This window comes from Pseudorca crassidens, chromosome 5, assembly GCF_039906515.1.
Source record: "Pseudorca crassidens isolate mPseCra1 chromosome 5, mPseCra1.hap1, whole genome shotgun sequence".
Taxonomy (NCBI): Eukaryota; Metazoa; Chordata; class Mammalia; order Artiodactyla; family Delphinidae; genus Pseudorca; species Pseudorca crassidens.
Window position 1 is genome coordinate 84,365,522 of NC_090300.1, and position 14,708 is coordinate 84,380,229.

A 14,708-nucleotide genomic window follows, 5' to 3' on the forward strand; every position below is an offset into this window, starting at 1 on the left:
GCAGAGACTACTTAGATTCCACTCATCGTAGAAGATCTAGCTCCTCTGAGTCAGAACTGATGATATCCACTTCCTCCTGTGGTTTGTGTGAGGTTCAGCAGAGGATGTGTCCATCCCCTGCGTGGGATTGTGAGCCCCTACAGGGACAGATAATGCCTGCTCATCCCTGTGTCCCAGCTGACCCCGTGCCTGATGCATGGAAACTGCTTAGTAAATGCTGATGTCCATCTATTCCTCCACTCTCACAATCACCACCCTATTCCCTTCATTCACATTATTAATATCTATGGAGCCAACCATATGCTGTGGGGGAAACAAGACTGTGGTAGCTTGAGTAATGGTGCCTCAAAAATGTCCAGGTCCTTATTCCTGGCATCTGTAAATGTTGCCTCATATAGCTAAAGGAGATTTTGCAGATGTGATCAAACTAAGGATCTTGAGATGAGGACATTATTTTGAATTATCTCATGTAGTCACAAGGTCTTTATAAGAGAGAGGCAGGAGATCAGACAGAAGGCCATATGAGGACGGGCCAGAGGGAGCAAAGATTCTTCCTGAGAGCCTCCAGAAGGGAACCAGCCCCGTAGACACCTAACACACAGGTGAACAGAGAAAGGTCAGTCTTCAAGGAGCTCATTTTCTTTCTACTCAAGGAAGGAGACAATTTAGGAAACCATGACAGTCGTTGGAGATGAGACGTAATAAAGGTCTAAACTTCACCATCCTGATCACCTTTTCAATATACTCCTGTGTATAAGCTTCCAGCTTCAAATGGAGCACTGAGAAATGAACACAGACTCCCTATCTGATTCAACCTGTGAAGAGTGCAGTGTGGATCCCTTGATCCACACCCTCTACAGCCTAAGATGCTGTTCATACGGCCTAAAATTGAGCCAGATACACCTCATTCAGTCAACTGTCAAAATGCAATTGTGGAGCAAAGAAATAGGCACGTGTGAAATGTCATACAGGCCAGCTAAAACCCCGGCTTTACACTGTTCCATCAATGACAGAAACAGACTCATTTTCCAGATTTATAACTCTCCTGAAATACAGATGGAAAGTAGAAGGTTGGATGGCGGTCACTATGATTATAGCCTTTCGCCAGAACCCATAACCCTCATTTTATTTCTTTCCAGTTTTGCTTTTAAATTGTTTTCTTTTTCTGATTACTACAGAAATGTACAATTTAGAAAGTTTACCACATTCCCACCCCAGAAATCTATATCAACAGATATGAATCTTAAAACCAGCATTTTTATGCATTCAACCAAAGAAAATAAATAATTATGTGTATATAAGAGAATTAAAGAAAAAAACAGAAAGAAGGAAACCCCTAGGGATATATGGGAGACTTAGAATATTTGTTCTCATCTCCTTCTCAACTTCCTTGTCTGTAGCATTACTCAGGAACCACATTCTGAGTAATGAGGCTGAAACAGGATAAGATTTCTAATCACCAAGGAAATAAGAACCACAGTTAACACTTATGGAAGGTTAACTAAATTCCAGGCAGTGCACTAGTTTATTTAATCCTCATAATGACCCTGTGTGATAGGCACTATTATTCTCACAATCCTCACTTTATAGATGAGGAAACTGAGGCACAGAGAGGTTTGGTAGCTTGTCCATGGTCACACAGCTAGCATGGGGTAGAGCTGAGATTTGAACCAAGGCAGACCATCAGCATAAAAGCCACATACTAGCCACTTTGCCACAGGCACTGCTTCTCCGAGAGGTTAATTGATTTCACTAAACTGCATCTATTAAGGCAGGATACCAAACTAACAGGCTTTATGAAGAGTATGTTTTTAAATAAGGAGTGGAACAAAAGGGCTTTATGAAAAATTCAATGAATCAAGATACCACATTCCCATAATAATTTAAAAAGATTTTTCCCCCTCAATTTAAGTAGTAAAAATACACGTTCACTGTTGAAATTTGGGGCAATATAAAAACTATAACGAAAAAAAAATCATGTGGTTTCACTTAGCTGCTTCTTTTTACAAGTTAGTCAAAGTGAGATCAGTAGGCCAAAGATATCACAATCGCCTGGAGCTCATCTTCAAAATGTAGATCCCTAGGCCCCATCTCAGACCTCCAAGAGCAGAATCTCTGAGGGACTGACCTAAAACACTGACCTGCAACGGCACTTTACAGCTTGCAGCCCTAAAAACTGTAGAACTCATTCTGTGGGATCGTGTGTTCTCCACAGACTCAGATACTACTGGACCTACGCAAATGCCCATTTGAAACTTTTATTAGATGTCCATTTTGTTTCAAGGAGTCCAAATGGGAACTTAAGGAGTATTTCTAATACTCCTTAAAGTGTACTAAAATTTAACCAATATTTCTCAAATTCTGAAATTAAATTTTAAATGAAATGAAATTTTAAAAGTAAACACTCCAGTTTTAGTCATCCTGATGCCCCAGTAAAGTTTGAGTATCATTGCCAGAGCCTTAAAAAGAGAGGCCCAGAACTCTTGGACCCATAATTCACAACTCATACTCTCCCCTCCCACCTGCCCCCAGAACAGCCTCCCCCCTTTCCTTTCTGAAACCAAGTTGACTTTAGGAGCAGTAAAAAAAGGGGAACTGAGGAAACCAAGTCTCATTGGAGAGTCAGGCTTGGGTAAGGGAAAACAGGTTACTGGATGGATATATTTTCCTGACCTTCAGCTGCAGGCTCTGTGTCCAGGGTCCAACAGCTATAATGCAGCCCCTGAGAGCCCTTGAGTGGGGTTTGTGCCCTCAGCTCTGAGCCGGATTCAGAGCCCTGCACCCAGCTTTGCTTTTCCAGAAAGCAAAATGGCTTCTCTCCACTAACACCAGGCCCATACTCTAGCTATTAGCCAAACAAAGGATTTTCCAAATATGGACCCGAGAAGCATGTGCACTTTGAAGGCCACAATGAAGCTTAAATAGCTAAAACATATTAAAAAGAAAGCCAATAACTGACGCCAAAAAGCGTGAGTCCTTAAAGAACAGAACAGCAAGACAAAAGCCAGAAAGAAGAACAAAAATATGCATTGTAGGGGAGGGGCAATAGGGAGGTGTAGATTTATATGGAAGAATTGACATCATTGTTTCCCAATAATACTCAACATGCAGGAAACAGATGGGAAAGCAGTGGTGGAAGGGGCTACTTATGGTAACAGGGCATGCTCTCTGTTTAGAATCCTGCCATTTGGAACCTCAACGTTTGACTTTGAAAAACTGGGGATGGGAACTCCATTGCCAGCAGTTTTATTAAAGTTGAACTAAATCCTGCTGAACTTATCACCTTGGCAATGCATGGGTAAATGCAGCTCTGCATAGCAGACCCTGATTTACTGCCGGCATGACTGCAGCTGTTTGGGTCCAGAGGAGACAAAGCTAGGAAAGCGGAATTTAATGTCGGACAGACACGGTTTGACTTCTGGTTCTCCCAGTTCCTAGCTGGGTGATGTTAGGCAAGTTGCTTAATCTCTCTGAGTTGGTTTTCATATATAAAATGGGGGAGGGGGAAGGTCCCTGGTGGCCTAGTGGTTAGGATTCCCAGCTTTCACTGCCATGGCCCAGGTTCAATCCCTGGTTGGGGAACTGAGATCCCGCAAGCTGTGTGGTACAGCCCAAAGTAAATAAAATTAAAAATAACAATAAAATAAAATGGGGGGGGCAAAAGAGAACTTTCCACATGCAGCGGGGAGAGACTGAGGCTGCACACTTATGCACACGTAGATTTAATCAAGAAACATACTTAGGGTGGTCAGTTGACATCATTTTAAAAGTTTTATGTTTTAACAGAATCTCCCGTTCCCCTGCTCTTGGGCCAGGCGCAGACACAGCCAGACCAACTGCCACACCTGTGATCAGCTACAGTGCCTTCTCCCGACAGTAGGATCACTCTCCTGCCCCTGAAGACAGCTTCTGTCACCCCGGCCAAGGGTGCAGCCAAAAGGGTTGCAGGCTTGGAGGTCCCCCCCCTCCAAGCCTGGCCATTACAAGTCACTGTCAACTACCTTTCCCACAGTTTAAGCATCTTCTCCCCCAGGGCTCAGGAGGGTGTGACCCATTACAAGCATCAGGCAAAACCATGTGGTTTCCTGTCTGTAGAAACCAACCACTCTATATCTCCGTCATTCCTCACGGGTCAGATGATGCTTATTGTTTTATTGATTTATTCCCCCCTTACAAACAATCCACTCATAGTTCTCTTTCACTCGGTTGCCTTGAATGTTAGCATCTCCCGCTCGCACCTTCTGTAGAACCCTCATTTCATTCTTGGTACTCTTTTGGTTATTTTCCTGTCTTACGCAACCCACTAGGCCAAGAGCAACTTGAGAGCATCTTTGTAAACCCCAGAGTGTCCAGCATATTAGAGTCCCATTAAATATTTGTTGCATTGAATTGAAAGCCCCATACAAGATGGTTTCTGAATAAAACCATGAAAAGAGCCAGAGAAAGAAATATGCATAATTATACAAATTAGCTCAATTCACGAAGGTTATAGATTTATTTAGTTTGCCAGCCTCCTACTTTTTATGTCAGACTGTTTTCTGCTGTCTGTAACAGCAAGAGCTGGTATAAGGTGCTTTTGGGGAGGGTGACATTCACCCCTCTCCCTCTGGGGGGTGGCGGCGAGGGGTCCCCCAGAGGCATACTGGGTCAGCATCAGGCCATGGGCATGGCACCAGGGCATGGTATGCATGAGCCAGGCTTGAACTAGAACAAAGAGTGCCTGAGACTCGATCCCAGAAACTCAGTTGGTTCTGGGGCCCCGCCAAGAATGTGATTCATACCAAGGAGTGACTGGTGAGGCACTAGGGATAGTCAGTGTTTCTGGGGCACCCCGTGCAAAGCCTGGGTCCATTTCTAACTGGGAGTAGCTATGCGCCCTTGTGGGGAACCTTGAACAATCTTGGATTCCTGCTGTTCCAGCATATCAGCAATGTCCCAGGTCCTGAGCTTCCTAGAAGGGCTCTAACTCTGGCTTCCTGAGGAGGAAACAGGGTCCATCAATCATCTGCTGTGTGTTAGCCTCAGGGAGGCCAGCGAGCTACCCAATCTGCATGAGCTGCCCAAGGCCACCCGCCCAAGGCCACCCGCCTTTAGCCGAGCTCAGCGTCCACTTGCAAACACAAAGCCAGTGAGAAAACAGAATATCAGGTAGAATGAGGATCAAACTGGGTGCCTCTGACTCTAAGGCAAGTGCTGTTCCAGGAGGGAAGGAGGATTGTGGCTGCAGTAGGCAGGGAGGGGCCTGGGAGGAAAAGGTAGGGGACTTGAAAGTTACTAGGTGGGGTTAGAGTACGTGTGTGTGAAAAGCTCCTGACAGAGGGTGAAGTGCTATGCAAACGTTAGCTGTTATTATTACTATTCTCCATCTAGGCTGGGGGAAGAACAACGCAAGGGAGAAAAGGCTACTTTTTGCAGGTTAGTTCTTTTTTCTTTTGACAAAACTGTAACATAAATGTCAAATTATGAAATATGCTATTTTGGGAGATTGTGTTTGTGCCTAAGACAGGCTTGGCTTTGGGAGTCACACTAGATCTGGATTTAAATCTTGCCTCTCTTATCTCTACAATCTTGGCAAGTGATTTAACCTCTTGGATCTCAGTTTTCTCCTCTGTAAAAAGGGTAAAAATGCCCAATTCTTACAGATTTTGAAAATATTACTTTGTACGTATAAAGTGACTGGCACATAGTAAGCAATGAATGCAGACTGTAACTCTACAATTAAAAATAACAAGCAGGTGTGGTTTGGGGCTCAGCTTTCATTTCTGGGTCCCTCCTCTCCTTCCAAGACACCCCCCCTTCCTCCCCCTTCCTTTAGCAGCCTAATGTTCTCAGCTTTCTCTATCAAAAGCTGCTCTTAAAAAAATCTAGCACCAGTATCTGTCTCTTCTGATTTGAAGTCATCATGCTTTCTCAGGGGTCCCTTATTTTAAGGCTTACCTAAAATTGCATACTGGGGGGAAGATTAGCGGGACGGTGGGGGGCTGCTATCTAGACACCTAAAGTTCCATCAGGCTGTGGCTCCACCTCCATCAGGACTCAAGGACAGTCATTTCAGGGAGGAACACCAAAACCTAGTAAACTGAAGGGTGACATTTGTGTTGGGGCATAGAGAGAAACAGAAAATCAGGTGGGAATGCACCTGTAAGCAAAAAGAAAATTAAATCTGAAGCGTGACAAGTGGGTAAATGCCACTTTGGCTTCAATACAGGGCAAGCAATGAGTGAAAAAGAAAACAAAATAGAAAATCGAAAGAGCTAGTAGCGCCATGTTCCTGGGCCTCAAGACTGGAGTGAAGGAACCAGACCAAGGAAAGTGGAGACCTGAGACCCAGAAGGTGCGGGTTGTGGGGGGCGAGGTGGGGAGGTGCCCGGCAGCTCACACTGACTAGCCTGTTCTGGAGGAAATAAGCACTAAGTGGTCCCACCCAGAGGGTCTATCACTACTTTGTTCCAATACCTAATGGAAGAGGAGTTGGGGGGCACTTCTTATCCCCAGACTGAGTCCTGGACCTCTCAGCCCTGTCCTCCTCTGCCACCCTCTGCCACGGAATCCCAGGAAACTTTCTGCAGGGAGGTGACCCCCAGGAACAATCGGTCCCTAGCAAGTGCTTCAGAACTGCCTTGGTCAGTCAGCTTCTGGAATTTACAACGTGTTCTCCCCTCATCCCCACTCCCACAGGAAAAGCTTTCCAGGCTAGCCCACAGATGCCTAATGGATTAAGGGGGGAAATAAAAAGAATGTATCAAAAACTACCGCTCTGATGGCATTGGGGAGCTTATCCACCACTTACAGCATCATCTATGGGAAAATGTGTTCCCAGTTCCAACTTGTTTCCCTCTGCCCCAGCAGATGGTCCACTGGGCTCTACGGCAGGTCTGGGGCTACCTTAGCAGTCCCAAGGCCTGGGCCTCCAGCGGCTGGAAGGCATCTGGGCAGCTGCCAGTGGGGGTGGTAGGGGTGGAAGAAGGGCGAGGCTATGCCTGTCCTCAAGGGGCTCCTGGCAGAGGTCTGGAGACTGGGCAGGAGGGAGGGGTGTGGGTAGGCGGAATGGCTGTTTCCATCCTCTGGGTGTGTTGTTTACCATATCCAGACCATGCAGAGTCAGTTACAGTTTGGCTTCATGCAATCAGTCAGCTTGCTCCAGGTTTAAAAGCCTTAATTCTCCTCTTTTAGTTCTTCCTGTTTCACTGTGGGAGCCCAGATCTGGGGATGCCCCTCTGAACTCAAGCCCATGAGGTGGCTGTTCTGTCTGCACAAACTCCACCTCCAGGACCTGACTTCTCTTTCAGTTCCCTGAAGGTCCGGGAGTGGCTGGGTACCTTTCTCAGATCTTTCTGAGGGCCCTTGAGTTTCAGGTTGACATTTTGCTCTCCCACCACTGTATACGGATGGTCCACTCCCCAGAGGCTCTGGGAAATCCCTCCGTGAACTCTCCATTCTGCTTCCTGTCCCTCTTGGTGCTTAATTAACCCATCTGACCATATCATTTACTCGCTTCATCGGAGCCCTCATGCATTCAGTCATGGATAGCATGTGGTTATGCTAGGGCAAGTCCAGGGTGTTATGATAACAACAGCTACATTTAGAGCTTACCTTACGCATACCCTCTGCTAAGTGCTTTGCCCATAGTAACTCATTTCTCTTCACACCAGTCCTCTTATCCTCAATTCACAAATGAGGAAAGTGAGACCCAGAGGGGGTAAGTAACTTGCTCCAGGGTCACTCAGCTGGGAACAGGCAAAGTTAGGATTCTAGGCTGTAGGCTTCCAGAACTCTTAATGGGAGCCCCCAGCAGGGGGCACCTGACTTGGGAGGATCAGGGAAGGTTTCCAGAAGCAGCTGAGACCCAAAGGATGAAGAATTAGCTAGGAAAGGTGTGCAAACGATGCCAGGCAAGACGCTGGGAAGGAGACCACTAACCCAAAGAGGATGCCCCTGCCATTCAATGTTAAATCTTCTCGTGAACAGAAAAATATTCACCTTCCTTGCTAACACTTTGCTCCTGTTTATGTTTGGATTTTTTGTCTATTTAATTGAAGATAAAAGCTTTTGCATTTTCTCCTTCAGTCATGACAGCTAACTTCAAAGCTTAATTGAGCCATTGGTTTCTGAAAGTTTGTTCACATCCCTTAGACTGTAAATTTCTTGAGTCTGGAGTGCCTGTTTCTTTCTCTCCCACTGTACCTCCACAGCGCCTTATACTGGTTTCTTAAATAAGCGAATAAACAAAGTGAGAGAATGACTTAGCTTCAGAAATGTAGAATAGCTATGCCTCAAAGTTCCCATTGCCCTATCCTTGTTCTTTGAAATGCTGGGGCCATCTTACTCTCATCAAGCTTAAAATTATATTTTGTAATGGGTGTTTATTTGTTATGAACCTTTTGTAATCCCTCGATTCAAATACATATATATTTTTTCTTTTCAACCTGATAAGAACTAGAAAAAAACCTTCAGGAATAAGGTTCTTATCAAACATTCAGAGGGTACATTCTGAATAGTCAAGGCTGCTTATCCAGGGAGAAAATGATCTGTAAACCCCTGCACTATAAGCAGTGGTTCTCAACTCTTCCTGCATTCCAGAATCATCTAGGAAGCTTTTTTTTTTTTTTTTTTTTTTTTTGCGGTACGCGGGCCTCTCACTGTTGTGGCCTCTCCTGTTGCGGAGCACAGGCTCCGGACACGCAGGCTCAGTGGCCATGGCTCATGGGCCCAGCTGCTCCGCGGCATGTGGGATCTTCCCAGACCGGGGCACGAACCTGCATTCCCTGCATCGGCAGGTGGACTCTCAACCACTGCCCCACCAGGGAAGCCCTCTAGGAAGCTTTTAAAACATACCCATGCCTGGGCACCAAGAGATTCTGATTTAATTGTTCTGAGAGGGGGCCTGGACATGAACTTTTTTTTCATGCTCCCCAAGTGATTCTATTGTGCTACCATCATGGCAAACCATTGCATGGACAATTATCCCTTTTTACCAGGGAGTGAGTCAAATGGCAGAGATTGTTGGGAAGGGTGAGGAAGTCCTCAGCCCTTAGAGTGGGACCAGCACGGAGGCAGAAGATAGCTTTTCTGTAATGCTCTCTTACTGGTCCCCTGACTCCTGGCCCCAGCATTTTCAAGCACTGTGGGAAGACCCAGAGCACTTGATTCAGAGGGGAGAGGTAGGAAATGCTCTGGGATGCACTCTGGCCTCACGGGGCTTCACCCACAGCCTCCCAACTGCAGGTGACACGATGTGGTTTTCATCACACAGCTGCAAGCAAGGGTCTTCGTATTCAGGGTTCAAAAAGAAGAAAAAGAAAGCTGTACTATTTTCAGCATCAGCAGTGAGGAAGTGATGATCTTCTCCCTCTATTCCAGACAGGAAGAGAAAGTTCTCTGGTTCCCGGGGGAGAGCTAGGGGTTGGGGCAGCAGCCACCATGCTGGAGGGGAAGGGAAAGAAACACTGGCTAAGTTGGCCAGGCGTAACTTCATGCCATTCTTGGGTGATCTCACCAGCCTGGAGAAAAGTGGCCAGAGAAGCAAAAGGGGGAAATTGGCCATTCGTATCAACCCTACGTGCAGCTTGGGATGACCAACAGCAGAGCCTGAACATGGCATCTGTGTGGCTGCCTGAAGAAACTGTATACACGATTTGTGTGTGTGTGTGTGTTTCTAAGGAAAGGTTTCTGCTTTTCATCAGCTTCCTAAAGATTAAGGACAACACTGGCCCCGAGCAACGTCTGCGCTAAGTTAAACACCTATTTGTCACCCTGCCTCATTAGATTTGTCTAGTTGAAGGTAGCAGGACTGGGTTACAGCAACTGGCAGAAGTGGATGACATTTTTCCTCTGTGCTCAGTCCGGGGGTATAAATTCCTCATGTTCAGGTGGTCTGAGCACAGCTAATTGTCACCAGCTTTGCCTTGTACCCCAGCTCAGAGATTTCCCTCCCTCCCCAAACACATGGGTTCTCTTGGATTCCCCACATCTCTGTTCTTTCCTTCTGCCCTTGTGTTCCCAGACCTGAATCCACTTTTCCGCCTCATTTTATCCTTGACCTCCAAAGCTGAGTAACTGGGATGTCAGTCTTGTGAGGCCCTCCCCAGCCTTCTAGATCCTAGTTACCATGCTGACTTCTCACCCTCAGGATTCTGGGCTGAACTTCCAAGGTGGTGAGCAAAGGGGCACTACCCAGGTCAGTTTTTCCTCCCTGGGGGCAGAGTCCAGGCCTTGTCTATTAACCAATACATGTTTCAGAAAGTCCATGAGGAGGACACATTGTTTTAGAGAAAACATTAGCACTGACTCTATTTATTGATGCTACACTAAAAGAAAAATAAGAGACAACTGCTTAACTAGTTTTAGATGTGGGAAAAAAGAAATCCTAATTATTCTCATTTATATAGGCTGCTTATTATGCCTGCCTAATTCCTACGTGGCACCATAATGGTGTCTGGATCATTAAGTGGGTCAATTTCCTTCTGTTTCAAAGGAACTTTATTCAGGTATGTCAGTCTTGAAAGTTTGCTGATTCTGGGGCAGGACTGTCTGCTTTCAGTTAACGGGAAAAAAAATCATTAGAGGAGAATGTTGGCCTAGACAAGGATGCCAGGGAGGGGAGAGGAGGCTAGTGGGCCAGAGCCCTCTGCGTCCCTCATGATTGACTGTATGACCTGAGGCCAGTCACTTTACCTCTCCCGGCTTCCCTCCCTTCTCCCCAGGGCAGGAAGAGCATGGGATACTGGTTTCAATTTTTTTTTCTTTAAGAGTAGCCCCTTTTCTTTTTTTCCCTGAACGAAACATATATAAAAACCCAAAATATAAATCAGGTGAAAGAGGAACCGTTTAAAGCTGCCTCTGAGGAGTCTTCACAGAACCCTAGGATTCCTTGCTCATCCTAGGATCTGTGACATTGTAAGAATGAGTCAGGACTGATAAGCACCTCCATGCAACTCTCAGCTTTGGAGTGAGGGCCCAGAAGAGCACCCACTTGGTGAAAGGTGGTATCCACGAGCATTCATAAGTGAACATGGACATGAACCTGAAGGCCCCCTGCAAAAACAGGTGGAGGAGAACCATTTCATTCTGAACTTCTGAGGGTAGTGATTAAGATGCATAGTTGGAGTTCTCTCACACTCAAAAAAACTCAACCTAAGGATGTTATTTCAAATCTACCTCTCCAGATTGTTGGAGAGGATTACATGAATTGACTCAGTTGTGTCCCAGTTTCAAAAGAGGCAGTTTTTTTTTTTGTTTGTTTGTTTTTTTTTTTTTTTTGCGATACGCGGGCCTCTCACTGCTGTGGCCTCTCCCATTGCGGAGCACAGGCTCCGGACGCGCAGGCTCAGCGGCCATGGCTCATGGGCCCAGCCGCTCCGCGGCATGCGGGATCCTCCCGGACCGGGGCACGAACCCGCGTCCCCTGCATCGGCAGGCGGACAAAAGAGGCAGTTTTGAAACCTGTGGTCCCCCAAGCTGTAAAATACTAAGCCATCTGTCCTAATGACATGGCAGCCCCTGAACTCAAGGACACCACAGGAATATCACACCACTGCAAATTACTAGGTGGTGCTAAGTCCTTAAAAAAATGAAATAGAAACAAAAGCACTGCTCTGTTTTTGAGATGCACATTTGATATGAGCTAATCAAATAGTTTTTGAGATTATTTTCCTGGAGGCAGAGTTATTCTGCAGTTAGCCCTTCAGTTTCCCCCCTTTGTTGTATCTATCTATGTATAAACACAAGGCCCATATAGTGGACTTTTTTCTCCCTCACTGAAATTTCTGAAGACAAGGCCTTTTTGTCACGGGTAAGTGCAGGGCCAGTCAACCTTAACAAAAGCAGTCATTTAATGCTCAATTTCCTCAACTTTCCTTTGATTAAAAACTTCTCACTTCAAATGCTGGTACTGTATTATAGATTGTTTTCTTTCGCCCTCCCCCCCCCAACAAACGTTTAATAAGTTGTCTCTACCCTGGAGGATTCCCTTTTTTTTTCCCAATCCGACCTTGAAAACATAGAGGCTCTCCTTTTCATGTACAGACCCTAAACTATTTTAAAATCAAGGCCCTCTGACCTTTTTACAACACTCTTCTTGTCAGACACACCAAACGCTAATCTGAAAACCAAGAGGAGGTAGAGGGTCTGAGGGGTTGGGAAGGGGAGGGAGGGAGCTACTATATATTTGGCATCAGTTCAGAAATTCAGAAAATGTTTGTGCAACCACTCCCGCGGCCAGGATCCACCGCACCCCCGCCTTCCAGCACATTAATAAAAAAAGATGTGAGCGGATGAAATCGGAGAGCCCGGGAGGGACACCTAAGGCGGTCATAATTACGTACCCAGAGAGAATCCCACTGAACACCACACCACAGATCGAGGCCTCCTCCCTCCCCTCCGACATCCAAAGTTTGGGAACAGGACCTCTCAATCCCCCACCCCCAAGCCCCAGAGGTGGCCGGTTAAACGTGTAGCAGCACCGGCGCACCGCCCATTAATGGCTTGGGTGACACAAACGGAAGGGCTGACACAACCTCTGCACGTCGGGGTGGCAGCGTTACGCACCTTAAGAACCATGTATGTTTAAAAAAAAAAAGCACAGTGAGCGCTCAGGCCTGGAATACATTAACTTGGGAATTGAAGGCAACACGCCCTACGAGAGTCCCTCTCTCTCTCTCTCAAACAAAAAGAAGCGGGGTGGGGCGTTGGGGGGGGGGGAGGGAGGCGAAGGCACTTTACCATCCTGTCCTGAGCTTTCCAGATACTCCGTCAGGTCACAGCCAAAGGCGCTGGCGGCTCCCTTTCGTTTCAGCTTCTGCTTGGCACCCTTGTTCTTCATGAGTTAGTCCCAAAGAGGTTGCCCCTCCGTCTTCCCCTCCCCGCTGCTTGGCACCGCGCCTGCGATGGTCTCCGGGGGAGGTTAGATCAGTGGTTGCGGCGCGGCGCTGGGGGGCCGCATGGGCGTGGGGAAGAGCCTGGGCCCGGGGCAGCGCGCATGGAGCCCGCGGGGCGCGGAGCCCGGCGCGGGCGCGGAGCCTGAAATCCACGGCGCTCTCCTCCAGGGCCGCGGTACCGCAGGCCGTGTGGAGCTGGCAGCGGCGGGCCGGCGCGCTGGGAGTGTCACTTCCTCACTTGGAGTCCCAGGGACTTTCACGGGCTCCCGCGGTGTCTTCGGGTGTTCTCCTCCGCTTCGGAGGGAGGGCGAGCTGTCCGGTCCGTCTTCTAGAAGCCCGGGAGTGGCCGAGAGCGCGGGGAAGCCGGCGGCGGCCAGGGGCGCGGGGACAGCCCGGGGGCTGCCGTAGGTCCTCTGCCCGGCGCGCGCTGTCCTGCCTTCAGACGGCTTTGGTAGAACGAAAAACAAGCATCCTGTCTCTCTCGCCCGCCCTCACGCCTTCCTTTTTTTCCTGTCTTACAAATCCTAGGATCATCCAGCTCAGGAAATGCTGGAAGGAAGTTAGCTAGGGAGGGGGGTGGAGGGTGGAAATTTTTGGCAGCTCCGTGCTGGTGTGTGTATGGAGCTGGAGGAAGTAGGTGGGTGGGTTGAGGAGGACGGGGTGGGGGAGAGAACGCGCTCTTCGGAGAGCTGTTCTGCGACTCTGGAGATAACTGGGCAGCTCGGGAGGAAATCGCCGCTCTCCTAGGAGCACCCGCAGTCCGAGCCGCCCGCTTCCTGCCCCACCGACGGCTCTTTGAAGACCGCAGGAGGAGGCGCGCTGGCTTTCTGGACGGAGGGGGCTAGGTGGGACTGAAAAAAAGGGGCCTGCCTTGTTTTTATCGTCATTGTCATCATCTCTTTGACACTTTCTATTTCGGTGCCTGCCTGCTCCTACACAGACACTTAAAGAGTAATGACGGAAACAAAAACAGGGATTCCAGCGGAGAAACCTGACGGGGAGCGGTTTTCAGCCGGCCACTCCCAACCTTCCACCCTCCTTTCCGGCGCCCAGGTACCCCCAACCCAGCCAGGTCCCCTCCCAAGCTGAGGGAGGGATGGAGGCTGCCGCTTTGTAACCACTGCTCAGGAAATTAGATTTCTGGTTAGAGATTCAAGCGCGCGCGCGCACACACACACAAACGCACACACAGACGTTATTGCAAAGTTTGCTAAATGGAAGTGATGTGGGGGGGAAGTCTCAGGTTTAAGGTGACTCTGATATTCTGACCTAATGTGGAGAAAGCAGTCTCCCAGGTTATTTCATAATTTGTCTCAAGTGTTCAGGAGGGCATGTTTTTTCTTCTCCAGTTAATTTGACTTCTGTGTACTCAGCACACAATAAGCACTCAAATTCTTGTTATTTAACCATTTTAGGATTAGATTAAACTTCCTGGGTAAATTCAAATCCATGTATAGGCTTGAAGGGTAAGGACATTCATACAGCTCAGAAGGCTGGAAAAAGCTTTAGGTATAGTATTTTAGTCACTGAATCCCTTTACAGTCTCTCATCTCCCTATGTATCACCAAGACAGTTTATGAACTTTGACCCTTGACCTTCTCTCTTTGTCAGAGCTTACAAGTGATAGCGTGCCTGCCAAATCTGGCTCACAGATGTGTTTGGTTTAGTACATGCCATGCTTTAAATTTTTTTTTAATTAATTGCCAACATTAAAGAGTTAACATTTTTCACATAAGAGATCGGGATTTCTGGCTTCTCTTGCAAAAATGGAAGATCTGGTCACACCGAAAGGGCATTTCCTTATGGCAAGGACCGCTGATGCCAAGTTGTAGC

The 14,708-nt window shown here is 47.4% G+C and overlaps 1 protein-coding gene across 1 annotated transcript in view; it reads right to left on the reverse strand.

Moving 5' to 3' along the window:
* ARHGAP31 (Rho GTPase activating protein 31) overlaps positions 1 to 13,656 on the reverse strand; it is a 110,382-nt gene extending 96,726 nt beyond the window's left edge. The window contains exon 1 of the mRNA XM_067738811.1: positions 12,721 to 13,656. Within this exon, the coding sequence (XP_067594912.1) occupies positions 12,721 to 12,820 (100 nt within the window). The 5' untranslated portion in view covers positions 12,821 to 13,656. The remainder of the gene's footprint in view (positions 1 to 12,720) is intronic.
* Between the last annotated feature and the right edge of the window lie 1,052 nt (positions 13,657 to 14,708).